This window comes from Bufo gargarizans, chromosome 6 (assembly GCF_014858855.1).
Source record: "Bufo gargarizans isolate SCDJY-AF-19 chromosome 6, ASM1485885v1, whole genome shotgun sequence".
Classification (NCBI taxonomy): Eukaryota; Metazoa; Chordata; class Amphibia; order Anura; family Bufonidae; genus Bufo; species Bufo gargarizans.
Genome location: NC_058085.1, coordinates 240,314,864 through 240,338,666, shown reverse-complemented (window position 1 = coordinate 240,338,666; position 23,803 = coordinate 240,314,864). Strand labels below are relative to the sequence as shown.

At 41.4% G+C, this 23,803-nt stretch overlaps 1 protein-coding gene across 2 annotated transcripts in view; it reads right to left on the bottom strand.

Annotated features, from left to right (window-relative positions):
- LOC122941330 (oocyte zinc finger protein XlCOF7.1-like) overlaps positions 1 to 23,803 on the bottom strand; it is a 47,817-nt gene that overhangs the window by 8,156 nt on the left and 15,858 nt on the right. For both annotated transcript variants that reach the window (XM_044298463.1, XM_044298464.1), the window contains exons 2-4: positions 23,273 to 23,411; positions 17,611 to 17,790; positions 17,421 to 17,526 (exon numbers count right to left, since the gene is read on the bottom strand). In XM_044298463.1, coding sequence (XP_044154398.1) covers positions 17,421 to 17,526; positions 17,611 to 17,790; positions 23,273 to 23,350 — 364 coding nt within the window. In that variant the 5' untranslated portion in view covers positions 23,351 to 23,411. The remainder of the gene's footprint in view (positions 1 to 17,420; positions 17,527 to 17,610; positions 17,791 to 23,272; positions 23,412 to 23,803) is intronic.

Genomic DNA, 23,803 nt, shown 5'->3' with positions numbered 1-23,803 from the left:
CCTCATCCCGCAAAAAATATGAGCCCCTACATGAGGCAATGGCCCAAAAAAAAAAAAAAAAACTATGGGGACACTATAACATGATTTTTTTTTTTGTTTTAAAAATGATATTATTGTGTAAAACTTACATAAATAAAAAAAGTATACATATTAGGTATCGCCGCGTCCGTATCGACCAGCTCTATAATAATATCACATGAGCTAACCCCTCAGATGAACATCGTAAAAAATAAAAAATAAAAACTGCTAAATAAATAATATTTTGTCACCTTACATCACAAAAAGTGTAATAGCAAGCGATCAAAAAGTCATATGCACCCCAAAATAGCGCCAATCAAACCGTCATCTCATCCCGCAAAAATCATACCCTACCCAAGATAATCGCCCAAAAACTGAAAAAACTATGGCTCTTAGACTATGGAAACACTAAAACATGATTTTTTTTGTTTCAGAAATGAAATCATTGTGTAAAACATAATTTAAAAAAAGTATACATATTAGGTATTGCCGCGTCCGTATCGACTGGCTGTATAAAAATATCACATGACCTAACCCCTTTTTTTGTCATCTTATGTCACAAAAGGGTGTAATAGCAAGCAATCAAAAAGACATATGCACCCCCAAAATAGTGCCAATAAAACCGTCATCTCATCCCACAAAAACCTCAACCCTACTTTAGATAATCGCCCAAAAACTGAAAAAACTATGGCTCTCAGACTATGGAGTTTAAATAAATAAATCATTGTGTAAAACTTACATAAATAAAAAAATTGTATACATATTAGGTATCGCCGCATCCGTTACAACCTGCTCTATAAAAATACCACATGATCTAACCTGTCAGATGAATGTTGTAAATAACAAAAAAAAAAAACGGTGCCAAAAAAGCTATTTCTTGTTACCTTGCCTCACAAAAAGTGTAATATAGAGCAACCAAAAATCATATGTACCCTAAACTAGTACCAACAAAACTTCCACCCTATCCCGTAGTTTCTAAAATGGGGTCACTTTTTTGGAGTTTCTACTCTAGGGGTGCATCAGGGGGGCTTCAAATGGGACATGGTGTCCCAAAAAACTGTCTAACAAAATCTGCCTTCCAAAAACTGTATGGCATTCCTTTCCTTCTGCGCCCTGCCGTGTGCCCGTACAGCGTTTTGTGACCACATATGGGGTGTTTCTGTAAACTACAGAATCAGGGCCATAAATAATGAGTTTTGTTTGGCTGTTAACCCTTGCTTTGTAACTGGAAAAAAAATTGTAAAATGGAAAATTTGCCAAAAAATTGAAATTCTGAAATTTCATCTCTATTTGCCAATAACTCTTGTGGAACACCTAAAGGGTTAACAACGTTTGTAAAATCAGTTTTGAATACCTTGAGGGGTGTAGTTTCTAGAAAGGGGTCATTTTTGGGTGGTTTCTATTATATAAGCCTCACAAAGTGACTTCAGACCTGAACTGGTCCCTAAAAATTGGGTTTTTTAAAAGTTCAGAAAGATTTCAAGATTTGCTTTCAAACTTCTAAGCCTTGTAACATCACCAAAATATAAAATATCATTCCCAAAATGATGCAAACATGAAGTAGACATATGGGGAATGTAAAGTAATAACTATGTTTGGAGGTATTACTATGTATTATAGAAGTAGAGAAATTGAAACTTGGAAATTTGCAATTTTTTACTTCATTTTTGGTAAATTTTGTATGTTTTTTATAAATAAAAAAGTTTTTTTTTTTACTTCATTTTTCCAGTGTCATGAAGTACAATATGTGCTCAGAATGGCCTGGATAAGTCAAAGCGTTTTAAAGTTATGACCACATAAAGTGACACTGGTCAGATTTGCAAAAAATGGCCTAGTCCTTAAGGTGAAAATGAGCTCGGTCCTTAAGGTGTTGAAGGGAATGTCCGTGTTATGAAAAAAATAATAATATAGCACTGTAAATCTGATAAGTCCTTTCATGTATTATGTTTCCTTGCTGGCTTGATTCTGGGTGACCCCGACTCCCTCCCTATGAAGTGCAGGGAGCTGGTGGTTGTGTCCCCTCACTATTGTAGGGGTTTCAGGTGTCAAGCAGTCTTAGGTACGGGGGCATACAATCGTCTACCTTTGAGACCCTTGTATGTGCTTAGCAGTCAGGGTGAGCTCTTAGGGTTTTATAGGGGTCACCTATATGCTCCTTAGTTTGGGATCAAGCCAGTTGGATGTTTATTCATAACTTCCAGCTATCTGCAACATCATCCGTCACAGGTACATATGATTTGGTTGCTCTAAATTAGACTTTTTTTGAGGCAAGTTAACAAAAAAAAAAGCAGTTTTGGCACTGTTTTTATTTTTTGTTATTTACAATGTTCATCTGACAGGTTAGATTATGTGGTATTTTTATAGAACAGGTTACGGATGCAACAATACCAAATATGAGTACTTTTTTTAGTTGTTTGAGTTTTAAATAATAAAGCATTTTAGAAAAAAAATATTTTTGGGCGTCTCCATATTCTGAAAGCCATAGTTTTTTTAGGCAAATTTTTTTCTGTATGAGATGACTGTTTGATTGGTGCATATGACTTTTTGATCGCTTGGCATTACACTTTTTGTGATGTAAGGTGAAAAAAAAAATGGCTTTTTTGACCTTTTTTTAATTATTTATTTTTTTTTTTTTTTTTTTTTACAGTGTTAACCTGAGGGTTTAGTTCATGTGATATTTTTATACAGCAGGTTCTTACGGACGAGACGATACCTAATATGTATACTTATAAGTTTTAGTGTCTCCATATTCTGAGAGCCATAGTTATTTTTTATTTTTTGGGCAATTGTCCTAGGTAGGGTCTAATTTTTTGTGGGATGGGATGTCTGTTTGATTGGTACGATTTTGGGGTGCGTATGACTTTTTGATTGCTTGGTATTACACTTTTTGTGATGCGAGGCGACAAAAAAATAGCTTTTTTACACCGTTTTTTTAATTATTATTTTATTTACGGTGTTCACCTGAGGAGTTAGATCTTGTGGTATTTTTATACAGCAGGTTGTTACTGATGCGGCGATATCTAATATTTTACATTTAACACACTAAAAGCATTTTTGAAACAAAAAAAATCATGTTTTAGTGTCTCCACAGTCCGAGAGCCATATATTTTTTGGGGGCAATTGTCTTAGGTAGGGGCTTATTTTTTGCGGGATGAGGAGACTGTTAAGTTGGTACTATTCTGGGGGGCATAAGCCTTTTTGATCACTTGGTGTTACACTTTTAGTGATGTAAGGTGACAAAAAAAATAGTTGTTTTTTTAGCACAGTTTTTATTTTATTTTTTTTGATGGTGTTCACTTGTGAGGTTAGGTCATGTGATATTTTTATAGAGTTGGTCGCAGCAATACCTAATATACTTTTATTATTTTCCCTATTTTTAACTATTATCTTTACTTTATTTTGGGAAAAGGACGCTTTTCTTACTTGAAACAAAAAAAATTATATAAAAAAAATAAAAAATAAAAAAACCTTTTTTTTCACTTTTTATATTTGTCCCACTGTGGGACTTCACCTTTTCAGGGTTTGACCCCTGTTTCAATTCAGTACTGAATTGAAAGGTCAGCGCCTTACACAGTAAGACGTTGACAGTTGCCTAGGAGACCCAGCCCTGAAGCTGTATCTCCTGGGCTTCTGTAGCTAGCAGGTTCAGATGCCTGTGGAAGCCCCCTCCCTCTGTAAACCCCGCACATGCCGCGGTCAGCGCTGACAGCGGCATGTGAAAGGGTTAATCCGCCGACATCAACGCATACAGAAATGCCGGTGGATGCAGCACGGGCCCGGCTATCAGTAACAGTGGGGCCTGTGCTGCGCATCGGGAGGGTGCAGCTCCTGCACCTGCCCGATCACATCACGTACATGCACGTGAGGATGCGGCAAGAAGCCATATTCCCTCGCGTACGTGTATGTGAAAATGCGTGAAGGTGTTAAGGACAGTCCCATAGAAGCGAATGGAGAGATGGCTGCGCTTCTGCTACTTGTTCTCCATTCGCTGCTATGGGACTTCAAAAAAATAGCCAAGTGTGCTTGCTATATTTGGAACTCCCATGGCAATGGGGAGGGGACACCATGGCAATGAACGGAGGGGACACCGCGCATGCGCAATGTGCTCTCCAATTGCTTTGTGCTCCTGTTCTGCAGACATGAGCAGGTCCCAGAGGTGACACATCCTATCGATATATGCCGTATATGTCCTACCTAGATGGGAATACCCCTTTAACCTCCTCCCTGAGAAAATCATGCATACATTCTTGAAACCAAAGAACGCAAATTAAACTGAATAAAGACACAGAACACGTTAATTGGGGGATAAATGGCCAAATTGTATTTAAAATATTAAGAAATGGCAAACCCCCGACTCACACAGAGCCCCCCCTACAGCACTCGGGAGAGGAAAAACCCATGTGGAGGAAACCTCTAGGGAACCATTACTGGAAGGCAGCCCTACCCTTGGACTTAGAGGGTAATGCCACTATGTGGATGCCACATAAATAGTAGGGGGGTGCAGCACAGGGCTGATCTGGTTGGCTAGGCAGATGTCCCCTTTTTCCCGTTGGGCTTCCTGCTAGAACATCCAAATTTCATCAAGATGTGGTGGGCAGGGGTAATCAAGCTCAAGGTCCTCAGGCCATCAAGTACAGCACCAATTTGGCCACTTGCCCGCTTTTTTAAAGGGTTTTTCTCTTATGACACTCCTTCTTGACACATGTTTATGACTAATGTTTGTAGCAGTGTTCCAAAGGGTTAACTGTCAATTTGCCATACTGCAGAGGCCATTAATAGCCTCTTCAGTAAGGCATATTGACAGTCACTAAAGGGTTAACCCTTTGGAACACTGCTACAGTCAATATGCCTTACTGAAGAGGCTATTAATGGCCTCTGCAGTATGGCAAATTGACAGTTAACGCCTTTGAACACTGTCACAAACATTAGTCATAGACATTTGTGACATCATAAGAAGGAGTGTCATAAGAGAAAAACCCTTGTAAAAAGCAGGCAAACGGCCATGTTTGGTGCCGTACTTGATGGCCCGAGGACCTTGAGCTTGACTATCCCTGCCCATCACATCTTGATGAAATTTGGAGGTTCTAGCAGGAAGCCCATCGCCCAACGGGAGAAAAAGGACATCTGCCTAGCCAACCAGATCAGCCCGGCTGCTTCACCCCCCCCTCCTACTATTTATGTGGCAGCCACATAGTGGCATTACCTCTACGCCCAAGGGAAGGGCAGCCCTACAGCCATGGTTTCCTCCACAGGGGTTTTTCCTCTCCTGAGTGCTGGAGGGTTACTCTCCCCGAGTCAGGGGTTTGCAATATCTAAATATTTTAAATAAACAATTTGGCCATTTATCCCCCAATTAACGTGTTCTGTGTCTTTATTCAGTTTCTTTAATTTGCGTTCTTTTGTTTCAGGGATGTATGCATGATTTTCTCAGGGAGGAGGTTAAAGGGGTATTCCCATCTAGAACATACACGGCATATATCGATAGGATGTGTTATAAATGTCCTATAGGTGGGGGTCCCACCTGTGGGACCTGCTCATATCTCCAGAACAAGAGTTCGAAGTAAACGGAAAGAACACGGCGCATGCGCAGCGTCCTCTCCATTCATTGCTATGGGAGTTCCAAATATAGCGAGCATGCGCAGCTATTTTTCTAAGGTCCATAGCAGCGAATGGAGATCAAGCAGCAGAAGCGCGGCCATCTCTCCATTCACCTCTATGGGACCGTCCTTGAGTTCATTTTTTAAAGTCTCCATTCACCACTATGGGACTCCTGAAAATTGGCAAACCACCGGTCAGCCATTTTCTGAAGTTCCATAGCGGAGAAGGAAGGGTGGCCAGGCATGCACATCTTGCTGTCTGTACACTTTGGGGGCATCATCCTATGGATATGCCAAAAAATGTTCCAGGTGAGAAAGTCCCTTAAAATGAAATTCATTTTGAAATAACCAAGTTAGTAGAGCATTGCTAGGACTCTGAGCCGTGTTAGGAATCCCAGCACAGTTGCGCCGAATGAGAACGGTCACTAGTGACTCCGAGGGTCAACGACTGATCAGGTGAATGCTGTGGGGTGAATGGATCAATTTTATACAACAGTTTTATAGCTTCGGAAAGTTGCAAATTTAGACGCATGTCCCATTTTGTGTCTAAACTGAAACACAGCCTGCCCTAAATACATAAATGCATATTATATATGTAATATTAGGGGATTACATACAATAAATAATAACATAGGCACACCTTCCCCTTGAGGAATGGGTTCTTATTCATCAACACTATCTACCAGTAAGACTGTCTTCATTGCCCACAGCAACCAGCTTAAATTTTTCCAGAGCAAATAAAGAAATGAAAGCTGAGCACTGATTGGTTGCTAGGGGCAACAAGGACAATCCCTGGTAAATGAGACTAACATGTATGGTGGAACAGATTTTTCACATGTCTGTATCATCACAGTGCAGCAATAACACCTAAAGTCCCAGTCCCAGTGCCCTCATTGTGCCCCTTTACCATAAGTGCCAGGCTGAGCCCTCATACATTTACTGAAGAGTCTGGGATTGCCCTGCCAGCCATAGTTCGTGCCAGCCACACTACCCCTACAGATCCTAGAATTCTGGGCTCCTTGTGCTATCCAGTGTCCCTATTAGAGATAGTTACTGACAACACCATACAAGTGCCAACCAATGCCCCCATAAGTTTCATCTGCTGCCTCTATAACTGGCAGCCATAGTTCCCCAAGAACTCCCTGCAAAATTGACCCATAAGTGTTATCCACAGTGATGCCAGAGGTGATAGCCCCGCACAACTGCCAGCCACTGTACCCCCATAATTGAAAACCACTATGACCCTAAACTGCCAGCTACTCCATAAGTGAAATCCATGTTGCACCTATAATTTCCAGCAATATTGGTAAGATAGGAGCTAATCACACTGATGCCAAAGATGACAACCATGGTGCTCCTACAAATGCCATCCACAATGCCCATCTAACACAGCAACCACAGTGCTAACATAAGGGACAGCCATTGGCAGTGCCATATTAGTGCCAGTCAAAGCCCCAAAACATTTCATCCACTGCTTCCATAACTTGCTATAGTTTCATCGTTCCTCCACAACTGCCGCCAACCACCTCCACCCACCTACAGATGCCAGTCACAGTTCCCCTACAACAGATAAATGCCCTATAAAGCTCAGCCAAAGCCCTCTATAAGCTTCCACTATATCCATAGTTGTACCATAAATGACAGCTACAGTGCCATAGCCTCCTCCACAGCAGTGTTTAGTGTGACCATACTTCCTCTTTGTTCCAGATATGTCCTCTTTCTGAGACCTAAAAAAAATATTGTCCAGTCGGAATTTATAAATTACCAAAAATGTCTGGGATTTTCAAGGGGGAAAGGTGTGTGTGTGTGTGTGTGTGTTAAGGGGGGGGGGGGGGGGGGGGGGGGGGGGGGGGGGGGGGTCAAATCTGCCAAACAAGTCTCTTCTGCTTGTTGCCTGTCCTTAGCAGTGGTTTCCTAGCAGATATTCTACCATGAAGGCCTGATTCACACAGTCTCCTCTTAACAGTTGTTCTAGAGATGTGTCTGCTGCTAGAACTCTGTGTGGCATTGACCTGGTCTCTAATTCGAGCTGCTGTTAACCTGCGATTTCTGAGGCTGGTGACTCGGATGAACTTATCCTCCGCAGCAGAGGTGACTCTTGGTCTTCCTTTCCTGGGGCGGTCCGCATGTGAGCCAGTAATTCCAAATGGGGTGAAATATAAAAAATAATAATAATAATTCCACCACAGTTTTGCAGGTTTTTAATTTATGGCATTCGATGTGCGATAAAACTGACTGGCTACTTTTATTCTACAGGTCAGTACGAATCGGGCGATATCTTATATGTATAGTTTTCTTGCGTTTTGATAGTGCTAAAAAAAATGCCATGTTTTGACCCCTATAACTTTTTTGTAATTATGTTTTCGGAGCTGTACGGGGGCTCATTATTTGCGGGGCGATCTAAACTTTTCATTAATACTATTCTGGGGTGTATATGACTTTTTGATCACTTTTTATTTAAAAAAAAACAAATGACTGCAAAAGGTGAACCACAATGATGTGTAACTGATGTACGGAATGTGCCAACCCCATTGTAGGCAATGAGGCGGGTCTAGAGTATGTACCAGAAGTGGGTATGCAGTCTCCACAGGGTTCTATGGTTACTGAGGAAATGTCCAATGTGAAGATTAGCTCATGTGTGCCCCTAGAGGTCAGCATTAATAATGACACGAGTAACATAGGCGATATATGCTGTGACCATTAGCAACTCCGAGAGGGAAGCTACCAGGTCAAAGTATTGCGGAATTCAGGCGTTCTCGAGTAGCGACCAGATGACAGTTATACCTGACGTGACGAGAGCTGAGTGGGGAGACGGCAGCCTAGTGTCTGAGACCCATACCCAGGCAGGGGTAGATGACCTGACAGGTCAGTACAGCTACAAACTTGAAGATGTTTTCCCTCGCTTTGCACAGTCCCTAGATACACTAGAGAAGGGACTAGCGGTTCTCGCAGAGCAACTGCAGAAAGCCCTAGAGGAGTCACAGGAAGAGGCTCAGAAAAAGATGAATGAACTGAAGGATCTAGAGTCACAAATAGAAGCGGAAATTCTCCAACTTCAAGAGGAACTTGCAGCTTCTGCACAATCCAGACGTCATGCAGAGCAGGAAAAGGATGAGCTGGCTGATGAGGTCTTAAACAGCACCTCAGAAAAATCTGCTCTCTTGGAGGAGAAAAAACATTTGGAAGCCAGGATGGCTCAACTTGATCAAGAGTTGCGTGATTGGATGATGGACCTGGACCCTGAAACTGTGTCTAGATTGGAGAAGAAACAGAAAAAGTTTGACCAGCTCCTGGTTGAAGAGAGTTGCATATTTGCTTGATATGCCGAGGAACATGACCGAGTGGAGGCTGATGCTCGAGAGGAGACCAGGGCCCTTGAGGAGCGAGATAAATTTGAGAGGCTGAACAGGCAACTCAGAGCAGAGATGGAAAATCTCATGAGCTTAAAAGATGACGTCGGGAAGAACGTCTATGAGTTGGAGAAATCTAAGTGTGCTCTCGAGCAGAAGATGGAAGATGTATCTGCTGAACCAGTGGATGGGGATGATGTGGATGCAAAAGAAAAGAGAAGTACTATCTGGTGATAGAATAAAGAAACAAAGTGAGTGTGAACACCAGGTGACATTAGAGCGGCTGAAGGGTGGTTTAAAACTGACCAGCCAGATCTCCAACAAAAGGAAGAGGCGGGAACTCCCCGTGGAAAACGAGGCTGTAAAGGTTGCGGAAGTTAAAGGTTGGGGGCCTAAGAAGACATCTGGAAAAGAAGCAAGCCAGAAAGCAAAGTTCTCCAGCGCAGAGGAGTTGGAGGAGGCCCTTAGACACTGTAGTCTAGGTAGGAAGGCAGTGTTTATGACAAACCAAGCTCTGATGGCCTGGGTCTGGCAAAATAAAGGGAAGCCTTGCAACGCTGGCCATCTCTTCCAGGGGGAACGTTGAGCCGGAAGATGGCAGTATAATGTGGATGCCCTATCACGAGCATCCGGTTGGTACATGTGTTCACCCCCACAGGTTTGAACAGAGGGGGGGGGGGGGGGGGGGAATATGTGGCAATGTGAACATTGAGGTGTGCAGTAAAGTTACGGGGAAGCAGGATAAAAGGGGTGTTGTGTGCACCGAGAGCGTGTCAAGGGGCCAGGCCTTGGTGGAGTAAAAGCCCTAGTTCAGGTGTCCACTAAAATAGTTGGGACACCATGTAGATAGTGTAGCTTGTTCAGCTAGTTCAGGGCGGGTTTTACTTGGAACAAGCAAAGTGTTGGGTGGGCGCCTGTTCCCCAGGTTCCAGTCTGGAACTTGAAGCATGCTAATGTCCAGGGATCCTATTTAATCCTGCTACTGGATCTTGGGTGTGTCTCACTCTGGAGTGTTTTGTGAAGCAGAGTCCTGGTGAGGCTCTGTGCGAGTGGTCTCAGCCGGGTGGGCTGAGGGGCCACGAGGCTAGGCAATAGCCTGAACTTTGGGGGACGCGGTGACGCCTGTAAAATAAGGATCACGAGGCCAGAGTCGGGAGGACTACTGGGCCACAATCCCCCAAAAGATATTGAAGTGTCACAACCTAGAGGTTGCTGGACTGTATGGCTGAGGAAAGCCACATTTGTGTTCCATGTGTGAACAGGTCTCTGTAGGTGAGCCAGGGAAACGCTTATGTGTTTAGTCAGAGCCTAGCCGGGCAAAGGTTTGTTATTTTGTGTGGATGTCAGACGTGATAAGTTGAAGCTGCGACTTCGTAACCTGTGCTTTGCTAAAGTGTCTGAAATAAAGCAAGAGTTTAGACATTATAACCATGTCTGCTAAGATATCTGTGAGTGTGACCCCCCCCCCCCCCCCCCCCCCCCCCTGAAAAGAGACAATCCCTTACACCACCCAGACTGGTTGCCTAGTTGAAATGCAGACTGTTTTAAGAAAAACTGTTGCCTATTCACCTGTTCTTTCAGTACGATTAGGCATTGTTTACTTGCCATTAACCATTCAGCCTTGTTGGAATCACCAGGTTGTGTAATATAGTGACATTACTTATCAATACAGGTTTTTGCATGAGCCTTCTCTTTCTTGCCCGATTTCTTTTTAATATATGATATATGGGATTGTAGGCTGCCTCTCAAATAGGCCTTGAGACTATCCCAAAGCAGGATTTGGTTATGCTCATTCGAGTGGGCCTGTAAAAAAGTATTTAAGTGGTCTTTTAGCTGTACTATCAAAAAGAGTGAGCCAGAATGGATGTATGTTCATTTTTATATCTTACTGATGGGGCAAAGCGCTCAAATTTACCTAATAGTGGAGAATGGTCCGATATTCCTTCAGGTTGATAACGTATGGATTTAAAGGGATTCTGTCATGAGATTTTACTCCTATAACCTAAACATATGCCCATGTCCGTACTGATAACATGAATCCTAAGCTGGCCTTATTAAACCTGCTTGTGGCTCTATTAGCCCCCAAAACAGGTTTTTATAACCTGTCAATCACCTACCTAATGTGCCCAAGGGAACGTCCGTTAATACAGGGTGCCCGGCTGCATCCATCGCCGTCTGGTGCCCAGCGCCGCCTTCCCTGTCTTAATCGCCGCCCTCCCTACCTCAGCAGCGCCGCCTCTGCAAATAAAAATATTGAGGTTTGTTTTGAAGTTAACCCCTGATGTGTTACAGAAAAAAAAGGATTCAAATGGAAAATCTGCAAAATAAGTGAAATTTCACCTACAGTTTGCTTTAATTCCTGTGGAATTAAATGGTTAACAACATTTCTAAAATCAGTTTTGAATAGTTTGAGAGGTGTAGTTTCTAAAATGGGTAATTATGGGTGGACTTTAGAATTAAATTAGTCCTTAAAAAATTGATTTTGGATTTTTTTTTTAAAACGTCCTTAAAAAATAAAATAACATTACCAAAATGATGCCAACATAAAGTTGACATATGGTGAATGTTAATTATTAAGTATTGTATGAGGTATCACTATCTGTCTTATAAGCTGAGCGATTCAAATTTAGAAAATAGTGAATTTTTCCAAATCACCATTAACAAAGTGACACGTGTCAGATTCTAAAAACGGATGTCTAATTCACATGTCTGTGTTTTGGTCAGCGATTTGCATCAGTGATTGTGAACCAAAATCAGGATTGGAGCCTCCACAGACATAGGGTATAAGGGAAACATCTGCACCTGTTCTATGTTTAGAACCACCCCTGGTTTTGGTTCAAAGTCACTGACCGAACACTGACGTGTGAATGAGGCATTAGGCTTGGTCAGGAAGGGAGTAAATGGCATGGTCTAGAAGTGGATAGTTTCGCCATGGTATGGAAGACAGATATGAACTCACTCCCAGCCAGCTACTATTAACAAACAAATCCAGAACAAAACAAACAAATCTAAAAGAGAAGATAAACATTTCTAAACCGTTGATGTGAGATCACCAATTCCAGATCAAGTATTGGGCCAGTAATACCGGGATGCCTCCACTCAAGTTTGAAACAGCAAAGACATGCATCTACTGGGGAGAACCAAGCTTAGCTGTAACCATGAAATAAAAGGATATCAGATAGACCAAGTCCAAATCTGTGACAAATAGATCTTCATGGGGAACGTCTCTGCAAGGATAGCCATTCAGATGCCTCTCTGGGAGTGGTGAAGAATACTGCTTTTTCCCCCATCCACCAAGCAAAGTCTGGCAGGGTATGCCATGGAATATTCGCTTGTCTGATGAGTCCTTTCACATCCAGGAATAAAGCTCTGTGTTTCTGCAGCTCCATAGAAAAGTCCAGGAAAATACCCGCATGTTGTCAACCTTTATGTCTTGCTTTTTCCTGGCCAGCATCAGGATTTTATCATGGTCTTTGCAATTTACAAATCTTGCTAATAAGGGATGCAGTAGGACTCCTGGAGGTGGCGATTTGGCAGGGACTCTGTGAGCCACTTGACTGCATAGGCCGCAGAAAAGGCAGTTTCCGAAAAAAGTTATTTTATCCATTTATCAACATATTCATCAGGGTATCTGACCTCAGCTCTCTCAGGAAGACCGACGATTCTTATATTATTACAGCATAAGTGATTTTCCAGATCATCAGCCTTTTGCTTCCACATCTCTGACTTAGAGGTCAGATCTGAAATGGTTCTAGGTATTTTAGCAGTAGTATCTTCCAGGCAAGAAATGGATTCTTCTGCAGCCTGAACTCTATTTTACAGATTTTGTAAGTTTTGCCTCAGGATGCCTACATCTACTTTTACGTCCTCTATTTTGCCAGTGATGGTGGTTTTATGTTGTGATGGCTGCACGGACCTGTCACACAACTCTGTAGATGTATACTTTTTTTAATCCCTTCCCAACTGGGTGATTTTCCATTTCTGCATTTTCATTCTCTGCCTTCCCAGATCCATAATATTTTATTAAAACATAAGCACAATAACAATTCTCACCAGCTACAGTGTAATCTAATTAAATAAAATTCACCTGGAAAGTGGCGTGGCTGGGACCCAGTTGGAGCTCCAAGACAGACTTCAAATGATATGTCCACCACAGAAATATCTCCTTAACCCCTTCAAGACACAGCCCTATTTCACCTTAAGGACCAGGCCATTTTTTGCAAATCTGACCAGTGTCACTTTAAGTGCTGATAACTTTAAAATGCTTTGACTTATCCAGGCCGTTCTGAGATTGTTTTTTCGTCACATATTGTACTTCATGGCACTGGAAAAATGAAGTGTGTCCCCCCCCAAAAATTTTTTTGCATAAAAAAATACCTAAATTTACCCAAAATTTGAAAACATTTGCAAATTTCAAAGTTTGTTTCTCTACTTCTGTAATACATAGTAATACCCCCAAAATTGTGATGACTTTACATTCCCCATATGTCTACTTCATGTTTGAATTATTTTGGGAATTATATTTAATTTTTTGGGGACGTTACAAGGCTTAGAAATTTAGAAGCAAATCTTGAAATTTTTCTGAAATCCAATTTTTAGAATCCACTACAGGTCTGAAGTCACTTTGTGAGGCTTACATAATAGAAACCACCCCTCAAGGTATTAAAAACAGATTTTTACAAACTTCGTTAACCCTTTAGGTGTTGCACAAGAGTTATTGGCAAATGGGGATGAAATTAGTGAATTTCATTTTTTTGCCTAATTTTCCATTTTAACCAATTTTTTCCACTAACAAAGCAAGGGTTAACAGCCAAACAAGACTGTATCTTTATTGCCCTGACTCTGACGTTTACAGAAACACCCCTATATGTGGCCATAAACTACTGTACGGCCACACAGCGGGCGTAGAGTGGAAGGTGCGCCGTTTGGTTTTTGGAATGCAGATTTTGCTGGACTGGTTTATTTACACCATGTCCCATTTGAAGCCCCCCTGATGCTCCGCTAGAGCAGAAACTCCCTAAAAGTGACCCCATATAAGAAAGTACACCCCTCAAGGTATTCAAAACTGATTTTACAAACTTTGATAACTTTGTACAAGATTTATTGGAAAATAGAGATACAATTTCAAAATTTTACTTTTTGGGCAGATTTTCCATTTTTATATTTTTTTTTCCAGTTACAATGCAAGGGTTAACAGCCAAACTGTTTTTTTTGACACCATGTCCCATTTGAAACCCCCCCTTATGCACCCCTAGAGTAGAAACTCCAAAAAAGTGACCCCATTTTAGAAACTACGGGATAGGTTGGCAGTTTTGTTGGTACTAGTTTAGGGTACATTTTTGGTTGCTCTATATTACACTTTTTGTGCGGCAAGGTAACAAGAAATAGCTTTTTTGGCACCGTTTTTTTAATTTTTTTATTTACAACATTCATCTGACAGGTTAGATCATGTGGTAATTTTATAGAGCAGGTTGTCACGGACGCGGCCATACCGAATATGTATACAATTTTTTTTATTTATGTAAGTTTTACACAATGATTTCATTTTTAAAACAAAAAAAAATGTTTTAGTGTCTCCATACTCTAAGAGCCATAGTTTTTTCAGTTTTTGGGCCATTATCTTAAGTAGGGTCTCATTTTTTGTGGGATGAGATGACGGTTTGATCACTATTTGGGGTGCATATGACTTTTTGATCGCTTGCTATTCTGATTGCCTGATTGGAGTCGGGAAGGAATTTTTATTCCCCTAAAGTGAGGAAAATTGGCTTCTACCTCAAAGGGGTTTTTTGCCTTCCTCTGGATCAACTTGCAGGATGACAGGCCGAACTGGATGGACAAATGTCTTTTTTCGGCCTTATGTACTATGTTACTATGTTACTTTTTGTGACATAAGATGACAAAAAATGGCTTTTTTTTACACAGTTTTTATTTTTATTTTTTTACGGTGGTCACCTGAGGGGTTAGGTCATGTGATATTTTTATAGAGCCGGTCGATACGGACGCGGCGATACCTAGTATGTATACTTTTTTTTTTTTATGTAAGTTTTACACAATGATTTATTTTTTGAAACAAAAACAATCATGTTTTAATGTTTCCATAGTCTAAGAGCCATAGTTTTTTCAGTTTTTGGGTGATTATCTTGGGTAGGGTATGATTTTTGCGGGATGAGATGACGGTTTGATTGTTACAATTTTGGCGCACATGCTTTTATTGCCTTTTTTTGGGAAGTAAGGTGGGCAAAATTAAAATTTCATCATAGTTTTTTATTTTTTATTTTTATGGCGTTCACCGTTCGGGTAAAGTAACATGAGCGTTTTATAGATTAGGTTGTTACGGACACGGCGATACCAAACATGTGTAGGGAATTTTTTTTTACCAAACATTGGAACTATTGCTGTGGTAGCCTCAGAGCCTTTAGCAGGCTCGAGGCTCCCAGAAAAAATGAACGGCTCCAACAATGTGCGCGTGGGAAAGCTGTTCAGGGAAAAGCCTCTCAGTTGCAATGAAGACAACTGACCTGAGGGGTTAAAAGCTATGTACACCTTTGGAGGCAATTTTTTTTTAGGATTATATTTTACTCATTTTTGGCTAAAAAGCATATTTTCAATTGGCCTTTATTAAAAATATTGAGCCATTCTGTCACAAAGGTTTAACTGTTTTTCTGCGTGACTGGTACTTTCACTTTGGGTCATCTAATAACCCTTATCTCTAAACTACTAAAAGGTTATAAACACTTATTTAAGCCAAATTCTTATCAGTAACATAAGGATTGAGCTATAATGAGTGTTTAGGAGGTCAGAGATAAGGTGTTCGTCTGCTCCCCGGATGATGGAAAAGACAGGCGGCTATTAGAGCATCTCCGCTCTGTACAGAAAAAAGGATTCTATATTGTTAATAAAGACCAATTGAAAAAATTATGTTTAGCTCAAAATAAGTACAATGCAATAATAAACAAATTGCCACTAAAGGAGTACATAGCCTTTAAATGTTATCTCTGATCACAGACATTAGCGCCGGGTGTCAGCCATGGCACCTGTCCCACTCTGGACTGGGCACCATCTTCAAAGACCTGACGTGCTCTGTAGATATGTACATCACATGTCAGGAAGGGGTTAAAGCGGTAAAGCACAAGAAAAACGCTAAACATTTAGTATTGGTGTAATCATACTGACCTGCAAAATAAGGTTATCACACAATTTTTGCAGCACAGAGAACACCGTAAAAGCAAAATCCAAAAAACACGGCAGAACAGAAAAATAAAGTTATAGGGGAGACTAAAAAGAAAAAAGAAAAATTGGTACAGGAAAGAGTTTGACATATGTTAAAGGGAACCTGTCACCGGCATTTTGGGTACAGAGCTGAGGACATGGGTAGCTTGTTGGCCGCTAGCACATCCGCAATACCCAGTCCCCATAGCTCTGTGTGCTTTTATTGCGTAAAAAAAACGATTTGATACATATGTAAATTAACATAAAAGAGTCATATCTTACTTGTGTGACCAGAGAACAGTCATATTTTCAAGCTCTGACTCATCTCAGGTTAATTTGCATATGTATAAAATCGGGTTTTTATACACAATAAAAGCACACAGAGCTATGGGGACTGGGTATTGCGGATGTGCAAGCGTCCATCTAGCTACCCATGTCCTTAGTTCTATACACAAAATCCACGTGAGAGGTTCCCTTTAAATAAAATACTTGACATGCCCTAATTTTTTGACATGATTATACTTTGGTTCCCACAACAAACCTGTATATTTGATATGTTTATGCAGACATGCATAGTATTTAGCAGCTACCTAACCATACACAGACATGCAATTTCTCTTCCACAGAACCTTTGGTTTTATTCTGCATGTATGTACCATTAGGACCAGGGCTACTCTGAGACTTTTTGTACTGCTACCGAGTAAAAGAACTATAGCCCCAGTCCAAATGCTTACAAAGCAGACGTTTTGCAGCTTTATGACTCAATTGGTAGTGCAACAAAAAATCTTAGTGTGACCCAACACGATGGCGACAGTAGGATGTCTGGTACCATACAGGCACAGAAAAAAATGGTTCTCGGACCGGGTATATTTGCTTGTAACTGCACACTTCACTCAACTATTAGTATCAAGCTCTCTTTGTAAAACACTACCGTTGAATGAATTCTCTGCATGGCCAGATTTTCTACTCCTCGGGAAAAGGTCTTTCATCCAACAATTCTAAAGTCTGGGAATGACAAGCTATGAATAACAAAAAGCCACTTTCTACTCTTGTATTGGCTAGCCATTTAACTAGTTAAATAAATGGCCACACACTGGCCAAAAGTGAAGAGCGATAAGCAGTCTGCCACTTCTGAAACCATGTACTTCTCCAGCCCAGATGGATTCATAAATTGTTCTATAAAAAGGTACACAAAAACATACAATCCCCACATACCAACACAAGAGACACCAATAATTCCTCTTACCCGGGGAAGTGAAGACAATATCCCTGTACAGATCCCTGTGTTCTTCTAAATACTCCCACTCCTCCATGGAGAAATAGACAGCGACATCCTGACTCCTTATAGGGACCTGACACACACAATGATACAGTCACCAACCTGACACCTCCCTGGTATTACTGTATAATCTCCCAGTATTCCCAGCAGCGCTCACCTCTCCAGTCAGCAGCTCAATGATCTTGTTGGTGAGGTCCAGGATCTGATGTTCATTGTTTTTCTCATGTATCAGTGAGTGAATTGGTGGCTCTGTGATGGGTTTCTGAGTGCTACTACATCCTCCAGACACATGGTGGGCACTGCTGCGTATCACATTTTCATTTACAGGTCCATACTCCTTCAAAACAAGCAAATTTTAAAAACATAATAGGGTAGAACTTCTAAGCTAAATACACCAGATAGGCTTAAAAGGGTTGGCCACTTTCTGGTTACTGTTGATCAGTGTGTTTGTGAGATGATTATATGGCACTTACTAATATTGTCTATTGAAATTTTCCACCATTTTCTATATTTCATAAGCCATGCCCCTTGTTTACAAAGTCTTTTGAGCTGTTCACACAAAGGTGCTGTCCATAAAATGGCTGCTGATGGAGGGTCATGTGACCAGGCAAATCGCCTCCATGTGATGTATCCACTATTCAAACACACTGTACCTGCACTAAACTTCAAACAGAACAAGTGCAGATGGCAGGTGCAGTGCATTAGAATGGAGGAGACATCACATGGAGGCGATTTGCCTGGTCACATGACTCTCCATCAGCAGCCATTTTATGGATAGGACCTTTGTGTGGACAGCTCAAAAGACTTTGTAAACAAGGGGCATGGCTTATGAAATATAGAAAATGGTGGAAAATTTCAATAGACAATATTAGTAAGTGCCATATAATCATCTCACAAACACACTGATCAACAGTAACCAAAAAGTGGCCAACCCCTTTAACCACTTCAGCCCCGCTAGGTGAAACCCCCTTCATGACCAGAGCACTTTTTACACTTCTGCACTACACTACTTTCACCGTTTATCGCTCGGTCATGCAACTTACCACCCAAATGAATTTTACCTCCTTTTCTTCTCACTAATAGAGCTTTCATTTGGTGGTATTTTATTGCTGCTGACATTTTTACTTTTTTTGTTATTAATCGAAATGTAACGATTTTTTAGCAAAAAAATGACATTTTTCACTTTCAGCTGTAAAATTATGCAAAAAAAACGACATCCATATATAAATTTTTCGCTAAATTTATAGTTCTACATGTCTTTGATAAAAAAAAATATGTTTGGGCAAAAAAAAATGGTTTGGGTAAAAGTTATAGCGTTTACAAACTCTGGTACAAAAATGTGAATTTCCGCTTTTTGAAGCAGCTCTGACTTTCTGAGCACCTGTCATGATTCCTGAGGTTCTACAATGCCCAAACAGTAGAAAAACCCCACAAATGACCCCATTTCGGAAAGTAGACACCCTAAGGTATTCGCTGATGGGCATAGTGAGTTCATAGAACTTTTTATTTTTTGTCACAAGTTAGCGGAAAATGATGATGATTTTTTATTTTTATTTTTTTCTTACAAAGTCTCATATTCCACTAACTTGCGACAAAAAATACAAAATTCTAAGAACTCGCCATGCCCCTCACGGAATACCTTGGGGTGTCTTCTTTCCAAAATGGGGTCACTTGTGGGGTAGTTATACTGCCCTGGCAATTTAGGGGCCCAAATGTGTGAGAAGAACTTTGCAATCAAAATGTGTAAAAAATGACCGGTGAAATCCGAAAGGTGCGAGAAATATCTTGGCAAAAGACAACTTTTCAATTTTTTTTTATACAAAGTTGGCATTTGACCAAGATATTTTTCTCACCCAGCATGGGTATATGTAAAATTACACCCCAAAACACATTCCCCAACTTCTCCTGAGTACGGCGATACCAGATGTGTGACACTTTTTTGCAGCCAAGGTGGGCAAAGGGGCACATATTCCAAAGTGCACCTTTCGGATTTCACCGGTCATTTTTTACAGATTTTGATTGCAAAGTACTTCTTACACATTTGGGCCCCTAAATTGCCAGGGCAGTATAACTACGCCACAAGTGACCCCATTTTGGAAAGAAGACACCCCAAGGTATTCCGTGAGGGGCATGGCGAATTCCTAGAATTTTTTATTTTTTGTCGCAAGTTAGTGGAATATGAGACTTTGTAAGGAAAAAAGAAAAAAAAAGAAAAATCATCATTTTCCGCTAACTTGTGACAAAAAATAAAAAATTCTAGGAACTCGCCGTGCCCCTCACGGAATACCTTGGGGTGTCTTCTTTCCAAAATGGGGTCACTTGTGGCGTAGTTATACTGCCCTGGCAATTTAGGGGCCCAAATGTGTGAGAAGTACCTTGCAATCAAAATGTGTAAAAAATGGCCTGCAAAATCAGAAAGGTGCACTTTGGAATGTGTGCCCCTTTGCCCACCTTGGCTGCAAAAAAGTGTCACACATCTGGTATCGCCGTACTCAGGAGAAGTTGGGGAAGGTGTTTTGGGGTGTAATTTTACATATACCCATGCTGGGTGAGAAAAATATCTTGGCAAAAGATAACTTTTCCCATTTTTTTATACAAAGTTGGCATTTGACCAAGATATTTTTCTCACCCAGCATGGGTATATGTAAAATGACACCCCAAAACACATTCCCCAACTTCTCCTGAGTACGGCGATACCAGATGTGTGACACTTTTTTGCAGCCTAGATGCGCAAAGGTTCCCAAATTCCTTTTAGGAGGGCATTTTTAGACATTTGGATCCCAGACTTCTTCTCACACTTTCGGGCCCCTAAAAAGCCAGGGCAGTATAAATACCCCACATGTGACCCCACTTTGGAAAGAAGACACCACAAGGTATTCAATGAGGGGCCTGGCGAGTTAATAGAAATTTTTTTTTTTTTGCATAAGTTAGCGGATATTGTTTTTTTTTGTTTTTTTTCTCACAAAGTCTCACTTTCCGCTAACTTAGGACAAAAATTTCAATCTTTCATGGACTCAATATGCCCCTCACGGAATACCTTGGGGTGTCTTCTTTCCGAAATGGGGTCACATGTGGGGTATTTATACTGCCCTGGCTTTTTAGGGGCCCTAAAGCGTGAGAAGAAGTCTGGAATATAAATGTCTAAAAATGTTTACGCATTTGGATTCCGTGAGGGGTATGGCGAGATCATGTGAGATTTTATTTTTTGACACAAGTTAGTTGAATATGAGACTTAGTAAGAAAAAACAAAAACAAACAAAAAATTTCCGCTAACTTGGGCCAAAAAAATGTCTGAATGGAGCCTTACAGGGGGGGGTGATCAATGACAGGGGGGTGATCACCCACATAGACTCCCGGATCACCCCCCTGTCATTGATCACCCCCCTGGTAAGGCTCCATTCAGACGTCCGCATGATTTTTACGGATCCATGGATCGGATCCGCAAAACACATGCGGACGTCTGAATGGAGCCTTACAGGGGGGTGATCAATGACAGGGGGGTGATCAATGACAGGGGGGTGATCACCCATATAGACTCCCTGATCACCCCCCTGTCACTGATCACCCCCCCTGTAAGGCTCCATTCAGACGTCCGTATGATTTTTACGGATGCATGGATACATGGATCGGATCCGCAAAACTCATGCGGACGTCTGAATGGAGCCTTACAGGGGGGTGATCAATGACAGGCGGGTGATCAATGACAGGGGGTGATCAGGGAGTGTATATGGGTGATCACCCGCCTGTCATTGATCACCCCCCTGTAAGGCTCCATTCAGACGTCCGCATGTGTTTTGCGGATCCGATCCATGTATCCGTAAAAATCATACGGACGTCTGAATGGAGCCTTACAGGGGGGTGATCAATGACAGGGGGGTGATCAATGACAGGGGGTGATCAGGGAGTGTATATGGGTGATCACCCGCCTGTCATTGATCACCCCCCTGTAAGGCTCCATTCAGACGTCCGCATGTGTTTTGCGGATCCGATCCATGTATCCGTGGATCCGTAAAAATCATACGGACGTCTGAACGGAGCCTGACAGGGGGGTGATCAATGACAGGGGGGTGGTGATCAATGGTTCATAAAGGGTTAATAAGTGACGGGGGGGGGGGGTGTAGTGTAGTGTAGTGTTTGGGTGCGACTTTACTGACCTACCTGTGTCCTCTGGTGGTCGATCCTAACAAAAGGGACCACCAGAGGACCAGGTAGCAGGTATATTAGACGCTGTTATCAAAACAGCGTCTAATATACCTGTTAGGGGTTAAAAAAATCAGATCTCCAGCCTGCCAGCGAGCAATCGCCGCTGGCAGGCTGGAGATCCACTCGCTTACCTTCCGTTCCTGTGAGCGCGCGCGCCTGTGTGCGCGCGTTCACAGGAAATCCCGACCCTCGCGAGATGATGCGTATATGCGTCGTCGTGCGCAGGGCTGCCGCCTCCGGACCGCACATCTGCGTTAGGTGGTTAAGGAGGGCCTGTCACTAGTGTTGAGCCAAATTTTGTTTTCAAGTGTATAGGTTCGGGTTATCTAAGAATCCTGTTATGGATTCCGCTACCACGGACCATAAAGGAATTCTATGACTGCACATGCCATAGAAGCCTATAAGAGGTATTCCATATTGCATTTTGTCAAAATAGAAGTCTATGGCTGGCTTCGGAGGTGCATGCTCTCATAGAATTCCGTTATGGTCCGTGGTAGTGAAGTCCATAACGGGATTCTTTGATAACCCGAACCTATACACCGAACTTAAAAACACAAGTTCGCTCAACACTACCTGTCACCAGAAAATGCAATGCTATCTGAACTGATATATGCATGAAAAGATTCAGTATAACCTGTAATTTTTACATTTATTTCTGTAATTTTTCTGCCTCCTGTGAACACCTATCAGTACAGGGAGGAGAAGTTATCAGTCATTGATAGCATTGTGTATATAAAGTCTGTATTAGAGAGGCAGATTGTGTGGAGAGAAACATTCCTTTCTGGCAACTGCCTGTTATCTGGTGGAGGAGCCCGCTGCTATTACATGCAGCAATCGCTACACCATCGCTCATCCCCATACTGTCTAGTGGTTCGCTGCCATCAGATTGCTATTAGATAGCACGAACCGCCGGCGGCAAATGCTGATTTTTAAGCATACTTAGAAATCAGAATTTCCCAATGAACGAGCATTTGCTCATTCATCGGGAATCTGCGAGCATTCATGCAAATGTTTGTTGGCTATTATTGCCCAAATATCGGCCTGTGTAATACAGCCTTTAGAGTGCATAAGAGATAGCTGTCAGTCACTGATAATACCTCCCTCCTGTACCGATAAGAAAAATATATAAATTACAGGTTTTACTGAATCTTTCCCCACAAAACGATATATCTGCTCTATAACAAGCTGCTTTCAGAGTGCATTGCATTTAAATTACGGACAAAATCTGGTGTACATGTCTTGAACCATATTTGTGATGTGTTTTAGATCATTTTTGTCTTACTAGACAAGGGGTGTGATTTAGAGTAAAAGGGGTGTGGCTTGCAATGCGACAGTACATGCCAAAATTTGGCGCAAAACCAATAGGTGGTGTAAAGTTAGACAACAGTGTCTAAAACGTCTACTAAACATGCACCTAATGTATCATAGTAGTTTAGACTGTCTAGATTACATTCATGCTGTCTAAATACCGTAAAGGACTAGAATACTAAATCTGCTCCCCTGATCACGGAAAATCATGTCATGATATTTCCAAATCTCTCTTCTTTCCAGTTTTGTCCATGTTTTATTGAAAGAAATAATAATGATGTCTTGTTACAGTTCCCACAAGCCGTCACCTCTCCGGTCAGCAGGAAGATGATTTCCAAGGTGATGTTTAATATCCTCTCATTCAGCTGGCTCTGAGGTTTCCCCATTTCCAGAAGTGCTTGATCATCGTCAGCAGACAACCATAATACATTGGATCCACACTTCTATCTACAGACACAGAACAAATAAGGTAAGATGAAGATTTCCCAGTAAGAAGTCACTGATGACATAATCAATGAGATCAGCACTCCAATTATGCATTCATTTATCCTTCCATCATCACACAATATTCAATAACATTTCAGTCCTTCTTGGATCTTGTTCTCGGCCAAAGTAAGTACATAAAGAACACACATGAGAATAATAAAACACTCATATATGTGACAGACTGCGATCCAATCCCATATACAAATATATACTAATCAAGATACTGGTCTCAAGACTGTACACATTTAAAGAGATTCTCTAAGTTCAAATAAAACTTGGGCCGCCCATGTAAAAACAAAAGACCGCTATCAGTAAGGTCGATAGTAACTTGTGTTCTATGACAAAGGCCAATA